The sequence below is a fragment of the Pseudonaja textilis genome, chromosome Z (assembly GCF_049901715.1).
Source record: "Pseudonaja textilis isolate UNSWEBS1 chromosome Z, rPseTex1.2, whole genome shotgun sequence".
In the NCBI taxonomy this organism is placed as follows: Eukaryota; Metazoa; Chordata; class Lepidosauria; order Squamata; family Elapidae; genus Pseudonaja; species Pseudonaja textilis.
Genome location: NC_142008.1, coordinates 129,186,217 through 129,199,405, shown reverse-complemented (window position 1 = coordinate 129,199,405; position 13,189 = coordinate 129,186,217). Strand labels below are relative to the sequence as shown.

Sequence of the window (13,189 nt, the reverse complement as noted above, 5' to 3'; positions counted from 1 at the left end):
ATTCAGTGACCATTCAAAGTTACAACAGCACAGAAAAAAGTAACCTACGACCATTTTTCACACTTACAACCATTGTACCATCCCCCTGGTCATGTGATCAAAATTCAGACCCTTGGCAACTGTTTCATATTTATGACGGTTGCAGTGTCCCAGGTTATAGGGTCACCTTTTGTGACCTTCTGACAAGCAAAGTCAGATTCACTTAACAATCATGTTGCTAATGTAGCAACTGCAGGGATTCACTTAATTGTGGCAAGAAAGGTCATTTAACAAACTGTCTCAGCAACAGAAAATTTGGGCTCAATTATAGTCGTAAGTCGAGGACTACTTGTACATCAATTGTAACTTTGAATGGTTGCTAAGCAACTAGTCATGAGAACTACCTATGCAACCAAATACTTGGGTTCATGCAAGAACAGTGTGAGATGTTTACTTTCTAGTTATCTAAGGGAAGAACGTGTTGTTAGCACGTATAAAAAAAATGTCTTTCCTTAACAATTTAATGATTTGGGACATGAACATCTGCAGCTGTATTACAAGCTTTCAATGAGGTGTTGTTTCTGGAAAGAAATCATATTTGGGTCCCTCTTTCTTGTTAGTCTGTGTTGAGACATGGTTTGACCTTTGTCCTAAGACATCCTTAACATCATCTCTAAGATGTGCATCCTTTACATTGCCTTAATTTTCCAAAGATAAGAACAGATGGTAGTCTTGAATGTTAAAAGGAAAATAAACATTTTCACAAATATATTTTAATCAAACAACTTTTTAGATAGTTTGTTAGCAATATTGGACACTGATAAGAATATCACATATTAGTAAGAGAGAGGGGGAGTATTACTCAGTTTCAATAATTCTTTGGCTGTGTGTCACCAACCTATGTAATTGTCCATTTTACAAGATAACCTTTTACATCTCATTAACAAATTTCAGAAATGCAAAGGCCCAAAAAGAATCGGGCCAATGGCTTTAATTTTTAAATGGTTTTTTAAATCTATCACATCTTTTCTTTTAACTTTTGAGGGCAGGGAGTAGGTATTTTAGAACCCTTATCTCCCTTGTTTGACTTTCTTGTCTTACTTCTGGTTAGATTCCTATCTTGCTAGAATCTGGTCAGTCTGGTTGGTGCTGTTATAGGAACAACATAATGTGACTCAGTGACGTTTTTCATTCTAGCTTGGCACATTCTATTCACTGGGCTGTTATTGTAGAGAGAATTATTATCTTGCAAACAATTGACAAATCAAATAAATAAATAAATAAAAAACCTCTGTCATTCACACCACGAGCTCTGTTGCTTGAGGTAGATGGGAGGCAGAGGCTTGGTAGGTTTTCCATGGGTGGCATAGGATGATGGAAATTGTAATTCAGCACTTAGAAGGCATCTGCTATGGGAAGATTCCTTTACTTTCTGCTCCCTGCCACTATCCACAAAATTCTAGCTAGGGATACTTACAGGATAACAAGAGTTGGAAGGGACCTTGGAGGTCTTCTACTCCAACCCCTGCTCAAGCAGGAAACTCTACACCTTCAGACAATTTATTGCTTAATAACCAGAGATTAGGACATATCCAGCTTAACGCCCCAGAGCCTTACCAATAGCTACAGTTCTGTCAATTCAATAGTTTGGGATTTCTATTCTTCTTGTTTCTAGACCAGAAACTGCTAGGAAAAATATTTATATCCATTTTATTTATTTCTTCAGTTTCTATAGCTGCCCCAAATCAGCCAAGTCACTCTATGCATGACATCTTGCGAGGGTTTGATAAAACCATCCGTTCTTACTTCTCTCTCCTCTGAGTAATACTGATGGATTCAGCCTTTTTAAGAGGGATGGGATTCAGTGAAGGTCTGTGAACTCAGCAAGGCTGACCACTCTGATGTATTTTAAGATTTACAGTAGCTAGACTGATACATACTTTTTTAAATTTCAGTGGTTTGAATCCTCCTTCTCTTGTGCATTTCTGCAACCAGCAGATCAAACAAGGTGTGAGGCGTTTTAAAAGAGGGGGCCTCATTCAGCAATCTCGTACTTGTCTCTGAAACTTGTAAAATCCCCTAGCATTTTGCACCCTTTTTAACACGAGTGATTCACCTGAAAACTACCCTAGACTCTAATCCGGTTCACTCATATTCAGTGTTGAGTTCTTGCTTGTTTTTCTGTTTCCTAGCAGGGTAATAAACATCTTCAGGAGAACAACCCAGCCCAGAGAACATAAAAAACTTGTTAGCTCAACCCTGAGCTTCATATATTCTCAACTGCTGGATATGACAGCATGCTAAAATATATTACAATACAGGCCTTTAGCCAAGCTTCCTCTTCTCTTAACAAGAACATTGAGAACCAAACCTACTAGATTGCACTCATAAATGTCATGTTTTTCCCCTTTACCTTCATTGCCACCGAATTGGCAGCAGAAGAAACATTTGACTGATCTATTGCACAAATAAAATTAGTGCGGTGCAGGGGTGGGATTCAAATTTCTTAACAACTGGTTCTGTGGGGTGGGCCTAATTTGTGGGTGTGGCTTGGTGGTCATGTGATTGGGTGGGCATGGCTTTTATGTAAACATTATAAATATTTATGTAAATATTGATTTTTTTTATTAAAAAAGAGCAACTTTTACTCAAAGCAGGCAAAGCAGGCAGGCAGATTGAGTTGCTCACAGAATCACAGATTAACTTAGAACAGTGGTGGGATTCAAAAAATTTCACTACAGGTTCTGTGGGCATGGCTTGGTGGGCATGGCAGGGGAAGGATACTGTAAAATCCCCATTCCCTCCCCACCTCACTAACCTGCTTTCCAGCTCCGTTCTCTCAGGGCAACAAAATAAGACTCAGATGGGACTTGGGAGGCAGAGAATAGATGGGGGCGGGGCCAGTCAGAGGAGGCATTTGCCACTTCTCCGAACTACTCAAAATTTCCGCTACCAGTTCTCCAGAACTGGTCAGAACCTGCTGAATGCCACCTCTGGGCAGAGGAAACCCTGTCCAAGTCCCACCTCACCTGACTGAGCTGTTCCACCAGACGTTGATTTTGTTCTGAAAGGTCCAAGACTGCCTGGGAGCTCTCTCGACTGGTGTCCTGCTGTTCTAGACGCTTCTGCCCCAGCTGGACTCGGGCGGTCACCAAATCAGCCTCCAGCTCTGCCGTCCGGGTTTCAAATTCTGCCCGGCCGGATTCAAGGTGCCTCCGGAGTTCGTGTTTCTCTTGTTCAAGATGCTACAAGAAAGCAAAGCAGGAGATGTGAGGGCCAGGAGGAGAGACTCAAGACTGGTGTAGAAGAAGGATCCAGAATGGATTTGGGATCCAGAACACCTTGACTTCAAATCATGCCTTCTATTAGGCACTCAAGTTTCTGGTACAGGTAGTTTTTGACTTACAACAGTTTATTTAGTGATGGTTCAAAGTTACAACGGTACTTTAAAAAAAGTGACTTATGACCATTTTTCATAGTTACAACTCCAAGATCATGTGATCAAAATTCAGACACTTAGCAACTGGTTCATTGAATGTGACTCAGGGTGGTCATCGTTTGCGACCTTCTGATAAGCAAAGTCAACAGATTCACTTAACAACCCTGTCACTAACTGAACAACTGCAGTGATTCACTTAACAACTGAAGCAAAAAAGTCATAAAGTAGGGCAAAAGTCACTTAACAACTGTTTTGCTTAGCAACAGAAATTTTGGGCACAACTGTGGTAATAAGTTGAGGACTACCTGTATTGGACTATCTCATAGGGTGATTTTAAGGAAGAATTAGAGGATGGTTGGATATCAATGGCCATAATGACATAAGCAAAATGATCTACGATTGGTAAGCAATCTTCCCTATTCAGAATACAGTATTCAGATATAACCCATGAATGCTTTTTTTCAACTGGAAACAGAAATATTTTCAGGATGTGATTTTTAATAATTAGCAAAAATTCTTACCAAATTGGGCTTTTGTGCTACTAGACTTTTGCACGGGGATATAGGACCTCATTATCCATTATACAGTATGTGCAGCATCTCCCTAAGTCAGTGATGGCAAACCTTTTTGTAGTGGTGTGCCGAATGTGTATGCGCCAGCACCCACAATGCAATGTGCCTCACTCCCCCTGCACATGCGCACACAATGCCCCCCGCCCCCTTATCTGCACTGCACATGCGCGTGCCTCCCAGCTGATTTTTGGCCCATTTGAGCCTGTTTTTGCCCTCCTGGAGGCTCAAAGTAAGCCTCTGGAGCCACTGGAGGCTGAAAATGGGCCCATTTTGGCACTTCCAGTATTTCCAGATGGCCCATTTTTTGGCCTCCCGAGGCTGCAGAGGCTTCTCTCGAGCCTCCAGGAAGGTGAAAAAAGCCTAAAAGGGGCCAAAAATCAGCTGAGAGGCACGCGCATGCGCAGTGCAAGTAAATTTGGCTGGGGCTTGCATGCCTGCACAAATGGCTCTGCGTGCCACCTGTGGTGCACATGCCATAGGTTCGCCATCACGGCCCTAAATGGCCCTCCCAATTCCCAGGACTTCAGGCTAAATTCTTTCAGACTCAGGGTTGTCAGTTTCTTCCATAACCTCTCATTTCTCTGTAAAAATCTGACTGCAAAATCAGATGCCAAAATACTGGAAGGGCAGTCTATTTTATCTGGAGGACACCAGATGGTGGACACCCTACAGTCAACGGATCTGAATACAGCATGCCACAAGCTCCAGACTCTTGAACGCAAATGTCGGCTTGTCAAAAGCTTCATGAATGAAACCCTTTCTTTTCTTTCTTTTTTTAAAGGCAACATCTCAGTGGACACCAGAAACAGGATGATCTTCCTGTTATTAAGGAAGCTGCCAGGCCCTGTGACAGAAGGGTCTAAGGACATAAAACAAAAGGCAGATTGACTCATGCCATCTGGCCTACCTTATGACTCCCGAAACCAGCCAGTTGCCTTGGCTGCGATGGTGAATGTCACCTGGAATTAAGTTTCAGTGGCTAATCCAACCAACTTCTGGATATAGGGAAAAGGTCCTGCCTCATTAGTCTTTCATGCAGATGGACACAGAGAAATATCATGATCTTTGACTCTGCAGCCAAGTCCCACAAGGAAAGGAAAAGGTCTATTATGGAGAGGCAGAAGGTCCACGGGGCAGCCCTAGTGATTTGGGTAGAAAAGGGATCCCTCCTGCTCTCAAGAAGTCACACTGTTAGTCTCTTCACGACCTTAGGCACTGTTGGAAGAGCTTTCCAGGGATTATCTGACAACATGAGGCATCAGCAATCATTTTCCTCCCAGGATTAACTCCCAAGGGGTCTGCCTCATGGTAGGGTTACCCCTAATGCACTTTTCCCATAGAGGAAGTCAGTCCTATTCACGAATTTCCTCGCAAGATTATCTACCACAGAATGCCTCAAGGTACAGCAAACCCCACTCTATACAAATAGTTCTTAACTGACAACTGTTCATTTAGTGATTGTTCAAAATGGCAGTAGAACTGAGAAATGTGACTTATAACCAGTCCTCGCACTTATGACTGTTGCTGCATTCCCCATTGTCACATGATCAAAATTAAGGCACTTTGCAATCAACATTCATTTACTATTGCTTGTTTGTATTCCACATGTATTACTTTTTCAAATAAGGTGGTGAACATATTCAAAACACCTGTTTTTATTTTCCCCACGACAACCCTGTTGGGTTAAGAGAGGGTGACTGGCCCAAAATCCCCCAGCTGGCTTTCATGGTTAAAATGGGATTTGAACTCAAGGTTTCCCATTTTCTAGCCTGGTGCCTTAACCACTAGACCAAGCTGTTGCAGTGTTCCAGGGTTGGGTAATCACCACTTGCAACCTTCATAGATGGCTTCCAACAAGGAGAATCAATGGTGGAAGCCAGATTCTCTGAATAACAGCATGACTCTCTTAACAACTGCAGTCATTTTTTCTTAACAACCTCTGCAAAAAAATAATAATCAGGCAAGACTCACTTAACTGCCTTGCTTAGCAACAGAAATTCCTGTCCCAATTGTGGTCTTAAGTCAAGGACTACCCCCAACAACAACCCTGTAACACTGTGCCATGGTAGCACAGTGGTTGAATGCAGTACTTCAGGCTACTTCTATTGACTGTCGGCTGCCAGCGGTTCAGCAACTCAAATCTCAAGGTTGACTCAACCTTCCATCCTTCCAAGGTGGGTAAAATGGGGACCCAGATTGTTGGGGGCCAGAGGCTGACTCTGTAAACTGCTTAGAGAGGGCTCTGAAGCACTGTGAAGTGGTGTATAAGTCTAAGTACTACTGCTATTGCTGTGATATGATCCCAGGGTGGATCAGACCTTGCATGGAGACTTCACTGTATATGTCAATATACCACAATGGTACAATTTGCTCCTTGCTTGCCAGCAAAAAATCAGGCCAACGAGGTTAGCTGCCTCGTTTTCTGCCAGCAATCCACTAATTAGTGGTTGAGAGTAAACCAACTGCAGCTTGTTTTGTTTGTCAGCTAGTGATAATTAAAGCTATTGTAATTTTTTTCCATTTTTCCTTCCTTTTCTTGGATTTTTATTTAACTTTCCTGGAAATCAAGTTATAGCAACAGATTGCACAGGGTATAGAATTCCTAATAAGAGGTTCTCAACTTCCGCTGCAGCAGCTTCCCTAGGCAATGCCAATAAAATGCAAATACATTCCAAGGAAAAAAGTACTTAAAGGAATCTTACTTCATTCAGACACACCTGGAGGAAGTATGAGAAGGCAGATCTCCTAACAGGATCGCACCAACAACAGTCAAGCAGGTTTGGCACAGCAAAAGAACATTGTTTTTCAAAAGTGTCGTAAAGTTGTAGCTGCCATGGCTTGAAAAGAGCCCAATTATTTCTACACAGCCCGATGCAGAAATAGTTGGGTACCAACATTAGCGGGTGAGGTTCTGTGGAAACAGAGTGACTCATGCTGGGTGCTTTCTCACTTCTTTTATTGCCAGTTTCACTCACTTTTATATCCTTCTTTCCCTCTTAGGTAATTATATCCACCCTGGTAGCAGACTCATGTTGGTTTTGTGATGCCTTCCTCTGGGCCAAACTGGTTCTGCCAGTAGCATGCCCAGAAATTCCCTAGTTGATGCCGGTTACATTCAAGGTTAAGAACTCCAGAAGCAGAATATTTGGGGGTGGCGGGGGGGGGAGATGAGAGGCTAAGAAGGCAAAATTTCTCTGCAAGGAAAAGAAGGGAATGGGCTGAAAAACAGCACGTGAGGCTTCTCTGAAAAACAGAGTTGATTCCAGCAGATGCCAATGTTGCTTCACACGCTAAGCAAGAATTCCCATGTTAGAGCTAATAATGTTTATGTGGTAGGCACAGCTTCAAGAAAACCAACCCGGCAAACTTTCAGATTTGCAAGGCCTAATGTTGGATATCCTACATATATCTGAAAAACACTAGATCTACATTTGTCTGAAATGGTATAAGGTTTCCTGCCTCAGCTGCGGGTTGGACTAAAAGACGTCCAAGGTCCCTTTCCAACTTTGTTATTCTGTTCTGTTTCGTTCTCTTCCATTCTACTTACTTATTCTACCCATCCTCACTGGAAAGGGGCACAATGCCTTAGGTATAGGGTCGGCTGAAGCAACAGGTAATGTTTTAACAGAATAACACGAAAGGGACCTTGGTGGACTTCTCGTCCAACACCCTGATCAGGCAGGAAAACTTGACACCATTTCAGACAAATGGTTGTCCAATCTTTGGAGTAGAGGTCTAAAACCTTCGTGCATTCTTTCCCTTGTGGGTGATTTCTATCTTGTGAGGTCAAAGTACCCCTCAACTTACATCCATTCATTTATCGACTGTTTGAAGTTACCAAGGCCATGAAAAAGTGACTTGGGACCCATCCTCACATCTGCAGCACCTTCACGGCCACGGGATCGAAATCAGGTGCCAAATAACAGTATTTAAAAGCACCCTGGGGTTCTATGATTGTCATTTTCGACCATTTCCCAGCCAGCTTCTGGCAAGCAAAGTCAATGGAAGAAGCCAGATGATTTATGATTTTTAAAAACGTCACAAAATAGGTTACGACTAATGGCTGCCTTGCTTAGCAATGGAAATTCTGGTTCCTCCCATTCATTTGTGATCATAAGTTGAGGACGAGCTGTACAATGTAAATCCATTTAACACATTCCTGTTAAGTCAGCGGCCCCCCTTTTGGGTGCCAGGGACTGGGTGCCCTAGAGAGAGATTTTCCACAGACTGGCGAGGGCCTGGTTTAACATGCTGCCTGCCACCCGCGGATGGAGCTTTGCTTGCTTGCGCAGCCTGGTTTCTGGCATGCCACGGCCCGGTGCAGGTCCACACACCCCGAGGGAGTTGGGGGCCTCTGTGTTAAATCATGCGTTGAAGCCCAGTGGAAATGTTTTCTGATTTGCAATTCTGTACTGAAACAGCTCTTGGGAGGGGAGGAGATGAACAACTGCCAAAAAAAACCCCTCCTGATTCTCATGTTTTGTGACATGGAAAGCAGCGGGATGAAACTGTGTGAATCATGATCGGGGGGATAAGACACAGGCAACCCTAGGAAGCAAAGGTGGCTGCGCCGTTCCAGTTACTCTCGTACAAACAACTCCAGAAGGCAATTTCACAATCCTGTCTACATCAATGAGTTCTGTTGGGACGGATTATATGGGGAGTCTTCAACTTACATTTGTTTAGCAATCATTTGAAGTCACCACGGCACTGAAAAAGATTATGATTTGTCCTCGCACTTATGACCACTCCTCACACTTATGACCACTTATGACTTGTCCTCGCAGCCTCCCCATCGTCATAGGAATTTGGGTGCTTAGCAACCGGCAAATATTTAGGATAGTTGCAGCATCCTGGAGTCAAGTAATCATCATTTGTGACCTTCCCAGCTGATTTTTAACAAGCAAAGTCAGTGGGGGAAGCTGGGTTCATTTAATGACCATGGGATTCACTTTGCGACTGCAGTAATTCATGTAACAGCCATAGCAAAAAAAAATTGTAAAATTGGGTGCAACTCAGGTAACAATCATCTTGTTTAACAATGGAAATTCTAGTCCCAATTGTAGTCATAAACTGAGGACTAAAGTACCTGTATACTAGGGTTTTGGATTTCATTTCTCACAGCCTCTTTTCCTCACCATCTCTGCTTCACTCACCTGAGCACACAGTGGAGTTACATGCAGCTGGTTCACCCACCTGCGCTCTAATTTATTTTGTTCAGGATTCCACCCTAAATGTCACAAGTTCATGTTTACACATAGCTTGTAGGAGTTAGGCAAATCTACCACTGTTGGGCCAGCGCACCCAGAAGTAGGAATTGGGCAGCTCATAAATTCAAACAAATAAAGATTAAATGATGGAAGAGAAGGGAGAAAAGCAAAGCGTGGAGCAGTATCAACACAAGAAACTTTGAAATCGATTACTTGGTGCTGAATAAAAGTAGGTGTAAGTACGAGGGAGTGAACAGGGATGCTGGCACACATCTGTGCTCAGAATGAAGGGTGTGGAGACACAGCGGTAGAGCCATGGGTATCGCCACAGAGGTCAAACTGCTAGCCTTCCTATGAGAAAACCTATGGAAGAAAAATACTATATAGGTGGTCCTCAACTTATGACTATAATTGAGCCCCAAATATATGTTCCTAAGTGAGACATTTGTTGAGTGAGTTTTGCCCCATTTTACGACTTTTCTTGCCATCGTTGTTAAGTGAATCCTGCAGTTCTTAAGTTAGTAACATGGTTGTTTAAGTGAAACTGGCTTCCCCATTGATTTTGCTTGTTGGAAGGCCATAAAAGGGGATCACATGATCTTAGGGACACTCCAACCGTCATAAATATGAGTTGGTTGCCAAGAACTCTGAAGGTTGACCGTCTGACCATAGAAATACTGCAATGGCCACATACGTGTGAAAAAGTCATTTTTTTTCAAGGTCGTTGTAACTTTGAATGGTTGTTAAATGAACTGCTGTAAATCAAAGACTACCTGTAGAATGTTCCTACTTCAACGAATGTCCTGATGCAACCTAAGACTTTTTTTTTAATTAAATGTATTATCTCCATCCTGGAAAGAAATCAAAGGGGTAAACATGGAATAAAATATGGTCTGATGTTTGAAGGTTGCTGGAGCGTAGTAGATGACCAGTGAAATCCCAGCGATAAACGCTGGGTGAGAAGGATGAAAATAGAAACCCGGGAAGCAGACAGGGTAAAGGGTTCAAGGAGAGGATGGCAACAAGGGGTGAGCTGTAGGATTCTGAATCCATAACTTTGGCGAGAAAGTACAATACAGAAGAGCCCATGAGAAAATCCCCATCTCTGAGACTTCCTTTTTCTTTTCATAGGAACCTAGCAAATATACTGGACCGAGACAACATGATGGAGCCTAATTCCAACCCCAATCCTAATTCCAATCCTAATCCTAATCCCAACCCCAAACCTGACCCTAACCTCAATAACCCTAATTCCAACCCTAATCCCAACCTGTCCTAACTCCAACCCTATTTCCAACCCCACCCTAATCCCAAACCCAAACCCAACTCCAACCCTAAACCTAACCCCAATCCCAACCCTAACTCCAAACCCAGCACTAATCCCAATCCCAACCCTAACCCTAGCAAGTGTTGCATCTGACCAAAGAAACTCAGTCCATATCAGCTCTTCCCCTGTCTTATTCCAGCCACCTGCCTCACCTCTTTGACTTCCAAATGTTCCTTCATCAGTTCATCATAGCGTCGTTCCAATTCCTCATTACGTTCCAGGAGCATCTTTCCCAATTCTGCTGCCAACAACAAGTCCTGTTCTTTCCTCTGAAGCAGCACCCCCAGGTCCACCTCTTCGGAATCCCCTTCCCCAGCAGCTCCAGCAGCAGCAGCCTCCCCCACATAGGGGGGCTGGCCCTCACCCCCAAAAGGATAGTACTCATCCCCCAAAGCTGGTGGGGGAGTCAGACGGAAAGGGCTGCGAAGGGGCTCTTCCTCTGGGCTCCTGGAGGAAGCCATGAAGCCATGAAATCTCTAGAAGAGTCTAGGAAGGCCTGTCCCTCAGACTGGTTAGACTGGGGAGATTTTACAAGCCAGGATGCTGGTCTCACTGGTTTCAGGCAGGTTTAAAAGGCCAGAGAAAGAGCTGGCATGCAGGAGCTGGCTTGTCCTATTTCTCAATGGAATAAGATGTCTTCAGGAAAAGAAAGCTACAGGTGATCTACACCAACCAAGGTTCCAGGGGAGATATCAAACTCTTGAAGTCCACCAAAAGCTCCATAGTTGGACAATCAACCTGGGCAATCTCCAGTTCCTTTCCTTCTGATCAGGTTTCGCTGTTTATTTCCCGATTCCAGCCTCCACCCTCCCAGACGACAGGTGAGGCTTGACGCTGTTTGCTCCACCTTTTCTAGCTCACAGCCTCACCTGTTGCTAATGTTTCTCCTCTCCTGGGAAATTTCTGACAAGGCAGTTTTTCCACTGCCTTGCTGTATCACAAAAGCAACCAAATCCTGTGGTTTAAGGGCAGGAGAAAAACACCTTCTCAAGCCTGTTTTCTAAATGCCCAGCCTTTTTCTAGGTCAAACCACTTTTTTAAATCTTGCATTATTGGGGTCACCCAGCCTGAAATTATTTCCCACGAAAGGCAGTTCTCTGATCCTTTAAATGGGAGATGTCAGGTGAGCAGGGCCATCCAGGTGAAATTTAAACTCTCAAGAATGAAAGCACCAGTTTAGGCTGCATTTCTTATTTCCTTTCTTCTGGAATGGTTTCCCTGTTCATTTCCTGCTTCCTGCCTTTACGGCAAAGGTTACAAAAGGCTTTTAAGCACCTTTTGCAATTTCCTATTGCAGTCCGGAAACTAGAGATGGATGAAATAAGTTGGTTGCAGACATCAGTACATTCACAGTAGAGCTGAGATTTATAATTCTGCTCTCTTTAGCCACTAGATTATATTTGACTCTCAAATATAAACCAATCTCTGTGTGTTACAACCAAATTAGTAATTCCAGTTCCAATTCTTTCCCTCGTTAAATCATATGGAATGCATAAGGAGTAAAACAGGTTTAAAAATACCCCACATCAAGCAAAGCAAGAAGTAATACAGAAATTCAGGGGGAAATCTTCATACTTCATACATTGATAAACATAAGCATGAAGAAAACTTTCATCTAAAGGTTCCAGCAAAGAAGGGATAACACTGACATAAAATTAACTGGATCACCACATAAAATGTATTTGTATTCCACCTTCATTATTTTTTATAAATAACTCAGTGTGGCTAACATATCCACCACACTCTCCAAATCCTTTTTAGCACCCTGCCCCCTCTTTACCTGAAATAGTAGCTTGGTAGTTTCCACTGTCACCCACAAATTTCCTTCACTTTGCATCCTTTCTCCCTCATTTCTGGTATTTCGGGGTGGGGAAACACGCGCTTCCTCCCTGCTGCCTTGCCTCTATTTTAAATTTCAATATTCAGTTTTTATGTTTTTTACATGTTACTTGTACATTGCCCAGAGTCCCTTTTGGGAGATAGGCAGTTTCTAATGTGATAAATAAAATTAAATATAAAAATAAAATAAAATGTAAATAATAAAATATTGCAATTGCCTTGTCTTCCGATCATATGTCTTCTATGGTAATAATATATATAAAGTAGCACAGATGATCTCACTTAGTTTGGGTAATGAAATGTCTGCAAACAAGCAAGCTCAGAGAACACCAAGAACTCCTCATGTCAAACCTGAGCTACAAATATTCTCCTTTACTGATATGTATAAGATGCCTATACATATAATGTGTCATATAAGAAACCTGCCTCCTTACCATATAAGACGGTCAGGAGGAACTAGAACTCACTGTCGCCCGAAGTCATCCAGCCTGCTTTCCCGCCTAAGGACTAGAACTCACTGTCTCTTGTTTTTGAGCCTGGTGCTTTTGCCAAATCCAACTGATTTAGGTACTCACAGACAAAGGAGATTAAAATTTAACATGGCTTCTGCCTAAAATTTGCTTTTTACAGATAAGCTGAATACTAAAGCCCACTGGTATCTTCTCTGTGTCTCCACCAGCAACTGGAAGTACTTCCAGCATTTTATCTGAGTTGCTGGGAAGATAATCCTCCCATTTCTTTCCCCAGTTCAAGAGTAACTTTCTTCTCTATTTTACAAGAAAATTCCCCTCCTATTTTTTTCCTATCCAGGAGAGGGAAGAGC

The 13,189-nt window shown here is 42.8% G+C and overlaps 1 protein-coding gene across 2 annotated transcripts in view; it reads right to left on the bottom strand.

The window, feature by feature from the left end:
- Positions 1-11,331, bottom strand: part of BICDL2 (BICD family like cargo adaptor 2) — a 28,667-nt gene extending 17,336 nt beyond the window's left edge. Inside the window, exons 1-2 of one of the 2 annotated variants that reach the window (XM_087918352.1) lie at positions 10,680-11,331; positions 3,009-3,224 (exon numbers count right to left, since the gene is read on the bottom strand). In XM_087918352.1, coding sequence (XP_087774478.1) covers positions 3,009-3,224; positions 10,680-10,988 — 525 coding nt within the window. In that variant the 5' untranslated portion in view covers positions 10,989-11,331. The remainder of the gene's footprint in view (positions 1-3,008; positions 3,225-10,679) is intronic. The other variant, XM_026711997.2, reaches the window with a different exon arrangement.
- Between the last annotated feature and the right edge of the window lie 1,858 nt (positions 11,332-13,189).